The sequence below is a fragment of the Scomber japonicus genome, chromosome 13 (genome assembly GCF_027409825.1).
Source record: "Scomber japonicus isolate fScoJap1 chromosome 13, fScoJap1.pri, whole genome shotgun sequence".
Classification (NCBI taxonomy): domain Eukaryota; kingdom Metazoa; phylum Chordata; class Actinopteri; order Scombriformes; family Scombridae; genus Scomber; species Scomber japonicus.
The window spans coordinates 29953697-29963562 of NC_070590.1; the positions used below are offsets into that span (position 1 = coordinate 29953697).

A 9866-nucleotide genomic window follows, 5' to 3' on the forward strand; every position below is an offset into this window, starting at 1 on the left:
CAATTGAACCAGACTCTGGTGCAGTTTATTAGGGCAGGTGTGAAATCAGCACTCACACTCTGGTGAAGACCAAAACAACAAGAAGAGGAACAACTCTGGTTTGTTTTGTTTGTGGTATGAATGTGATCCAACCTCGATCTGACACAACTGTAGGAAAAATTGCGCATTTTGGACTTAACCAGCTCTCATAGCCAGCTGTGCTGTCTATTAGCGTACTAAAGAAGGGCTTCATATTGTTAACATGAATACAGGGCTCATCCAGAGCAGTGATGAAACACGTTGTCTTCTCCTCATCAGCCAACTGAAGGCAGCATGTCTTTTCATAAGGTGAAGAAACACATTGTCTGTGAGATGTTGCCTTTAGGTGCATTCAAATGTGTCACTTTGTTCATACATATTGTGGCTTGGTATATGGCTGAAATGATGACTGCAACTATACAGAGTTGGTGATTCTGCCAGTCCATTTAGGAGAGCTATCCCAGAGAAAAAACAAACTACTTACTCTACTACTACTACTCTCTCTTATCCACTGAGTCAGATCAAAGCAAACAAACTACAGGTGTGAAAATGTCTAATGGACCATGATTGGCTTACAAACTAGTTGGGAAATCACAAATCATGCTCATGGGTCTCTCACCTCAAATCCTATTTTTAATTAACAGAGACAAACTTTCCCTTTTAGCAGATGAATGTGAAACAGCCTGCTAGTGTCTAACTCTGCACATCCATCACTCTGCACAGTGAAGCTCAAACATATGTTTGAGTGGAGGGGGACTTTAAACCTTTAAAAGTTTGTATTTCATTAAGACAATGTCCACACTATGCCAACATTCTAAAGACTTAAAAACATCAATTTTCCCATTTTCCACAAACTGGGCACAGGCACAGATCAAAGTCTTAGTTTCTGGCACATGGCACATGTTAGTGTGACAAACATATTTCTGCAGTCTTCCCGAGCATCAGTAGTGCACTCTGGGCTCAGCCAGACGCAATGTGGAGGAGAAAGTGAAAACATTATTAGTTAACATTAACATTATGAGCAGGTGGAGTCAGAGAGGGCTTCAATAATGACTCATCACACAAGGTGCTACTGCATATTTTATACAGTTCATATAGGATAACTAATAGATTTAAACTCTGCAGTTCTAATGCTCTGCATATTTGAAACCAGTCAATACCATATAATATCAATACATATCCTAAATGAACAAACATAAAAAGAAATGTGCCTTCATTGTTCTGTTGAAATATTTAAAGGATGATTCTCAAGATGTGACAGAAAATATATTTTGATTCGCTACACCGAATTCAAACTTTTATGTAATAAAAGTGTGATCAAATATGATGGAGCTCAGGACACATCCTGTGGACAGCTGCATTACTTCCAATGATTTTACTGTTGAACTTTCCAAATAACCTTTTTGAGCGTTCCAGTTGGATGCTTAAAAAAAGCATAACATGAATTACTGTAGATCCTGACCAACCCTGTCACCACATTCAAATGAAATTAAATGAAATTAACAAAAATTTCCTCTGCTGGGTCACGCACACTTGAACTAACACACAGGCTCTCATTGCTGCTGCTGTGTGATCATTAACATGGTAAAAAGTAGTTGTGGGAAACTGAACCTGACAGAACAAAATAATTCCTCACCATACTCATGTGGAGGATATTATTAAGAATATTCCTTAAAAATAAAATAGTGTTGATTGATTCCCACGTCAATCTGCAGTAGGGAAAAAAACATGCAGTAAACTGAAAGGGGCAAAACTTAACATAAATGACAGATCTTTTGGGATTTTGAAGATGTGCCTCTGCTAACTGAAGCCATGAAAACTGCTCTGCTTGTGCAAAAAGAGGTGGTCTGAGCAGCTTTTATTGCAAACACAAGTTCAGGCCAAAATGAACACCAAAATTGTACTGTGCTGCCTAATCTGCATAACTCCAGCCTCAGCTCTGTACTCTGACATTGATGCCAGTATGACCCTTTACTGCCCAGAAACAATGAGGTAATCTTGCGCCTTGTGAAAATTGCAAACTGCATTTGGACTAGTACTGGCCTTCCATTTTCAGAGACCTCTGCCCACAGCGAAACACCTGATCAGCTGGAAAATAGCTCAATCTCTACTTTTCTCTCTGAAACAACTAAACTGTGCATCACTAGCAGAATCTGATAGGTCACACAGCCCCGTTGACTAAATCATTGTTCTATGGTCACACTGTTGTCAAAATCAATATGAATACAATTGAATGACAACAGCCATGATGTGTGTGTCCAGCTGTATTGATCATTTAAATTGACCAATCACAGACAAAGTTTGAGACAGAAAGCCTCACTTCTTAACACTGCTACACAGTCCCTGACTCTCACTGGCCAGCTTACTTCATCATCTTGCAAAAGCTCCATAGCTACACAGTTAAAGACTGTGTAAAGTGAATTCAGACATTTTCTTCTTCTTTCTTTCTAAACACATTAAATAGGTCATAAATGTATTTCTAAAAAAGATGTAAAAAGCATTTCAACCATTTAGATTTGAATTGTGGAGTTAGGCTTCACAAACTGTGTTTCAACATTTCTGTGTTCAGGATTTAGTGGGCGGGTCTGAATGATTAGCATAAACCCGCCCCTGCTGCTGTAGAAGTATAAATACATTCAGCACACACTACTACTACTACAGTCTACAGTTAGCCAGTTAGTTGAGCTAGTCGCTGAGTTAGCCTGTGAGCTAGCAGCTAAGCTAGCGACAGAAGGCTCTCAGACCTGTCTCAGACGTAGCGTCCATGTTTCGGGTAGAGGTGGTGACTTTGATTGACAGGTGACACTTGGTAGGGGGCGGGGTTTCAGTGAACTCGGCGGGCACTCCCACAGCGTTTGGGAGCAGAGAAAGAGGCTGATTTTTACACAACTTTGAAGCCCAATTTCATATAATTGGCGATTTTTTTACTCATTCAAATTTGGCAGGGTGGTTAACAACACACTTTTCTGTGATATGTCAAACTCACAACACATATTTATTCTTACTTTACATGGACTTCAAACACAAAGGTGGCGTTTAAAATGAACACTCTGGAGCAAACACAGTGTTAGTCTGGATAGATAAAAATACACATTTACAAGTGTAATCAGCTCAGTGTGGACATACTCCAGGGGATATGTTCACTTTGGTAGGAATGATAAGATAAACTCTGTGACCATTGTGTCCTGGCTTGCAGTAATGAGTACATTTTTCTGTTCCTTGACACCTCAGAAGATGCACAGCTGTGACTCACAGCAACCAAGTGGTGTTTTTTGTCGTTTTGGAGACCTCACAAGTAAGCAGTCAGATCAATGAAGCCCCCCCCCCCCCCCCCCCCCCCCGGCCCATCACTCTACCCCAGCAGGAGCTTAAACAGCAGCTACAGACATGCTACTGTGTTTGTGTGACACAGTGAGGTGTGAAACGAAAGCAAAACACATCCATTACACTTCACAATGTTTGTGTTTGGCTTCTGTGACAAGTTGGCCACACAGCTGCAAAGGTCTCTACTGGAGACTTACAGTGTGCCGGGTGACAGCACAAACACACTGTAAACACACTGTAACACATATATATCACCATACCAAATGTATACATGCAGTCAGCCCAGGAAAGCCACTGTGTTCCACTGCTGGATGCTAAACAGATAAGTGCCTTGCTCAAAGGCAACTTAACAGCAACTGTTTAGGAAATGGAGAGTGTTACTGTTCACTTTCCTAATCATGTTTCATCAGCTGCTCTGCTGTTTAAATAAGTTATAATCCTCTACACTAATCCTCCATTATCACTTTACTACCAACATCATGCTGTTACATACTGCAATTACTTGATAAGCATAAACTATAACTGATATGATTATCATTCTTATTATTTTACCATGCTATGCACGTACACACACACACACACACACACACACACACTCATCAAGTCCACATTTCTCTGTGTCCTCTCATTAGTCTCCGCATACAGGAGGCCACAGTGAAGGTTGTACTGCTTCCCCAGCTGCTGTCAACTGTCACATGGCTGTCAGCAGCTCCTGCTGAGGAATAAATACTCTCTGACCCACACACACACACACACACACACACACACACACACACACACATATATACATAGTGCATTCTTTCACTGCCTGCTCTGTTTCTCCAGTCCTTGCACCTCTTTTTTCATTGCATGCGCACACAACAGAAACACATCAACACATCAACAGACTTACACAGTTCAGAGGAAGTACTACTGAATGAAGAATATATTAATATATACAAACCCTTGGAGGTCTGAAACAGTCTGAAAGGCATGTCTCATGTAAAACCTTCCAGCAGCATATGGTCTGTGCTTACTGTTAGTAAGCACAGACCATATGCAGCCACATCAACAAAGGGACAAAATGATCCATGAGTGTATCCATACAGCACACACACACACACACACACACACACACACACACACACACACACACACACATACTGACCACACACATATACCACATACATGCCACAAATGTTTTCCAAAAGAATCTGATTATTTTGTCATAATCCTGTGATGATGGAGAGTTCTTGGGAGTCAACATACCTCCACAACAACATAGTGATGAGGTTGATAATGGAATGGTCGTTCAGACATATTTAAAAAAGATTTTAAAGCAGACTGAAATGAAGTATGTAGAAAAAAACAAGTAAGCAACTCTTCCAGAACAGATGAGTATACAGTATGATGCTTTTGGAAAGAAGAGACTATGAGGAATTAATCATTATTTTTACACCTTCACCTTTATATATACTTCAACAAGTCAAAACTTGGAAGTGAAATGTTTCAGGATCTGGCTGGGAATTTGAAGCTGGCCTTGGAAACCACAGAGAAGTCTCAGAGGGATCATAACACCATGATGACCAGTCAGATTCTGTTCCAGACTGTCTGACTGTGGCTACCTCCAACTTTTATTCCTACAAGGAGAAGAGTTTTGGCAGCTTCACGTTTTTTAAAGTCTGAAGGATTTTATCAGGGTGCAATGACTTCCTGTTCAGGCTGCTTGCCTGAACTTCACATTGACACACAGTTGTCTAAGACAGACTTCCAGCACATAACTCCTCCTAGACTTTGTTAATCAGTGAGATTTAGAGGTTTGTGTATTTTTGAACAAAGAGTGGAGTAAACACTGTGAGTATTTGTTTAACTCAAACTGCTGAAGCCTCATGATAGCTTCAGCTGAACTTCAGAATTCATTTTTACACAAAAAGAGGACTGTGGATTTTGTTCCCCTTCACTTATACTGCAATCATTGTAGGAATGGATCTCTTATGGGTCATTATGGACAGGAAGAATGAGTACAGTAAATATTTTACACATATAAGACACAGGTATGAGTACAGTGTATTAAGACTTACTTGAAAAAGTGTGAACCTAAGCCCTAAAGCTGTATTACAATCTTACAAGTTTAGCCACAACACCTACATGTAGTATGAGTTCATTGTTAACTTGGCTCTGAATGTGAGATTGGTTGACAATAAAGAAAATATCAAAATTTGCCAGAATGCTCCTTTAACTTCCAAACGTCTTCATGTAGACATGCTTGACCTTGATTCAAACACTGTGCAACCTTTAAAAAGAACTGTAAACAACTATCAAGCTAGATTTTTTCTTTTGGAGATTTATTTTAGATGATGTAATCGGTTCAGTGAATTCTTGTGGGACTTTCGTCATTGTTTCTTGCATGATGCTTGTTTGGATTTAAAAACTCAATGTTTTCTTCATTCTCATATTTCCTGATCTCAAGCGGGCCTGCCCGATGAAACAAATGAAGGTTGAAGTATGAAAGTAGTGACTGTAAGAGATTATAAAGCTACATTTGATCAATCAAATCTAAAGGTTTATGTGGTTTAGTTATAAACTGTTCTACTAAACAAATATTCAGTTGATGATTACAGCTCAGTCATATGGTTTAGTTGCTTTGTGTTGTCAAATTGCAATATGTCTTTTCGATTTGTTTGTGGTTTCTCAGACTTGACGTCCATGAAATATGCTGTAATTGAAAGCCTTTATCAGATTACATTTTTTCCAAACACTGATGGTGTCCTCAAGTCTTCACAGAAGGAATTCAAAAGGAATTTCTGCCATTTCAAGCATCCATCAGTGCACAGCGAAGAGTCCTGCAGCCGTTAAGACCGTCTCAATGCCACTGAATTAGATATCTGGTGTCATGGTTTAGGAATTAGGGTGGGGAAAAGCAGGCTAAATACTCAAATATAACATGAACAACACAGCATTTGAATCTTAATCTTACAGTGTCTTCTCTAGCTGCACAACGTTCAAACAGCACTTTATACATTGATTTTCTGCATTTTAGGCCTACATAAACTTTCAGTTCGGGGAATGTTCCAAATTCTCTATGTAGTCATAAGATTAAACTGTTTTCCCAATGATAACACAGAATTAGACTCATGTTTTTCTCTACAGAAAGTCTCTGTATTAATGTTGATTCTATACTTTATGTTTTTTGGAACACTTCAGCCTCAACTGGCCAATCAGAGAGCTGGTTCATGGCCAAATCTCAGCATTATGCTGCACTCGTGATACTCCAAATATTTCTTTGTCAAGAATCCAACGAAATCCATCTTGTTTGATGTGGACAGTCTCACATTGTTCAGTTGGTGAGGAGTGGTCAGTTCATCTTTGTATCCAGTGCATTGCTTTGCACATTTGTCTCTGCACAGAGCTGATGCAGACACTTCAGACTCTGCATTATCTCATGCTTATTGCTCTTTAAAATGGAAAATAAATGTTCACATTATGATTTAAGACAAAGTTGTCCCCCATTAAAAACACAAGATCTTAATATACTTGTACCTTCGTTTTTACCAACACAGTTTTATAACCTGCTTACAGTTGTTTCAAAAATCATATCACATCTGTTACATTTTCACTTTTATGGTTTTTTGACAATCAAGTCAAAGCTCATCCGTGCTAACATGTATGAAATTTACTGTGATGTCTCAGACTGCTGTTGGGTATTCAGTACTACAGTGTGAATTATACTGATGTTATGTTTACTAGGGGTGTAACAAATAACAGATTTGATTGGAAAATCGGTTTTGATTTAAACAATGCGAGTGCTTCGGTACACAGACCCCTGAATCTGTCTAAACCTAGCATGAACCGGCCGATGACCCAATTACAAAGTTATGAATCGGTTTGTTGCTGAAGTGCTTGCTCATGTGGGAATGTTGGGTCTCTTTAAAATTAAAACCTGAAGAGTTCGGTTTAGAACCTGCTCTATGTGTAAAGTGCCTTGAGATAACTCTGTTGTGATTTGGCGCTATACAAATAAAGATTGATTGATTGATTGATTGATTGATTGAAAGCTCCGTTTGTTAAAGACTTAAGCCCATACTGTGTTGTGGAGAATGAGGGCTTTCGGGACATGATAAAAACTCTAATTTGTGTCAATAATGAACTTAAATATTGTTTTGTTTTTCATTGTCATAGAGGCTATCGAAATCCTACTGAATCAAATCGAACCGAATCGTTCCATTTTAAAATGTATCGTTTTTGTATCATATCGTACTCCATGTATCGAGATATGTATTGAATCGTCATATATAGGAGAGATGCACACCCTTAATATTAACATTTCCATTGCAAGCTAAATATTTGGTATTTGCCAAACAATCCAAGCTGCTGTATCTTCTAGTCTTTATTGTAAAGCATCATCTGCTCAGGACATTAAGCAGATGGAAAACAGGCTCTTTAGATTATGTAGCTGCCATAAAACAGGTTATTATTATATTTAAAAAATGATTCATATGAAAACACTGATATTGACTTTGGAATCTACTTCAAATGGTTTTGTGCAATCTGAATGGGTGAGGCAGTCTTTACAAAAAACAATCACCTCAGCCTTTATCTTATTATTTATCCCATTTAGAGATAATTTATCCAAACTAGGGACAGAAATGTCTGGGTAATGGATAAGGTAATGAAGCTCTAAGTCTCCCCAAATTTGCCCTTAAATGGTAATGTGTGCCTTTAAGGGCCCTCCTGACTTGGCATTTTCAGAACTGCACAATGAGGTCTATGACAGGCTTAGAGGATTTTCTTTTGTTTTATTTTTCACATAGATTCTGTGTTTGGTAACCTAACCCAGTAGTTACCACATGATGGTCCAGGAGCTCCAGTGTTCCAAGAGCTAAGAGAAAAAAATGTTTCAAAGCCAGTTCACGTTTTGCTCTGTTGAAGTCAGCATATAAAGTTAATGTATGGAATTGATCCAGCGCTGCCATTTCCCCCACTGAACACAACATCTGACAACAAAAATAGTTCTGATAGGATCAAATCATACCAAGCTGGGGTTCTGTTATCCAACAAGGATCACATTTCGGGGCCCCTTTAAATGCAAAGTTTTGGAAACAGATCACATGGCACGCGACACTACAATTAAGCCAAATTTATACTGCACTATACACTGTGATTTACATCTGCAAAGCCAGCTGCTAGATTATACCCCCTTCAACACGAAATAACCTTAAGAAATAGAACTTACAGTTTGGAGCCTGAGGCCGTAGTCATCCGACGCGTCGCCGTTTGGTGCGTCCGGGGCACAACGAGCCCGTAGAGCTCCCCATGCCTGGTGCCCGGGAACCGGAGAGTCTCCGAGGCAGAGAGCGTTCAGCACCCGGCATTCCTGCCTCTGTTTGAGCAGCTCCAGCTCACACAAGCCGGCCAGGCTGGCCTCCAGCCGCTCCTTATTCCGACTGCGCTCAGCTTTCATGGGCAGAGAGAACGCAGGGAACATGACTCCAAAAGAGCCGAGCTCTTGCAAAGACATCCTACCCTCCACTTCTCTTCTTCACTGTTCCCCGACAAAGGGAGGATAAATGAATCCGTTTGTGGTTCGACAGACTCGTCTTATTCTCAGGATACCCACAATGAGGCGGCATCGGATGGAGGCTTCAGCTACTGAACTCACCGCTGTCGGACTCGGACCCATTCCCCTCCTCTAGCCTGCGCTCTGCTGTGCTGCCTCACTTGGACAGCTGTTGGTGGAGCCTATGAAGGCATGCAGCCTTTTGTTGGCCCTGCCAGACACCCAAAATCTACCGAACCCTCAACAGACTCACTGCAATAAATGAATAACTTTATCAAAGTATCAAAAAGCCAAACTGAATAAACAACATGGATTAATATCATTAAATAATGATAGAATATATAATGTTAGGCTATGTGAGCTATACACTGGTGTGATTGTGGTGATTATTAGTGAGGTCTTAACTTTCTTTGTTGTGATTCATTAAAACTATTCAATAATCAAAACTATATATTTTTGGATCATTTGATGTTAACTGATGCGCAGGCCTACAGTATGAACTGTGGTGAGTACTGTGTAGATACATGGGTACATGCTGTACAAACACATATACAGTGTGTAGTCACTCCTATAGTAGGTGATGCATTTACTGTGTGGTAAAGGCTACACTGACCAATAATGCGCCTTTAGCAAACTGTGATAAAAGAGCAGGGATGAGCACAGTAAAGTAAAATGAAAAGTTTCCACAGGCAAAGAGGGAATCTTTCATGTTGTGTAGATTCAAAGCTGAGAGCGCCACCCTGTGGTTTAACACTGTAACATGGACATACTGTAAACGTTATTGCTGAAAGTTACACAAATACATTTACTCATGTAAATATATTATATATTGTATTTCAATAAGAGAGAGTTTTCACCTAGATATTATTTAAATATCCCTCCTTTATCATGTTAAAAACATACATTTCCAAACTGTGCCCAGAATACTGTATGGACATTCAAAGTATATTTGCACTAACTGTCTTTTTTTTTTTTTTTAAGATTTAAT

General features: G+C 39.5%; 1 protein-coding gene across 1 annotated transcript in view; it reads right to left on the bottom strand.

The window, feature by feature from the left end:
• LOC128371416 (dapper homolog 3-like) overlaps positions 1-9270 on the bottom strand; it is a 25080-nt gene extending 15810 nt beyond the window's left edge. The window contains exon 1 of the mRNA XM_053331733.1: positions 8555-9270. Within this exon, the coding sequence (XP_053187708.1) occupies positions 8555-8839 (285 nt within the window). The 5' untranslated portion in view covers positions 8840-9270. The remainder of the gene's footprint in view (positions 1-8554) is intronic.
• Positions 9271-9866: the final 596 nt, after the last annotated feature.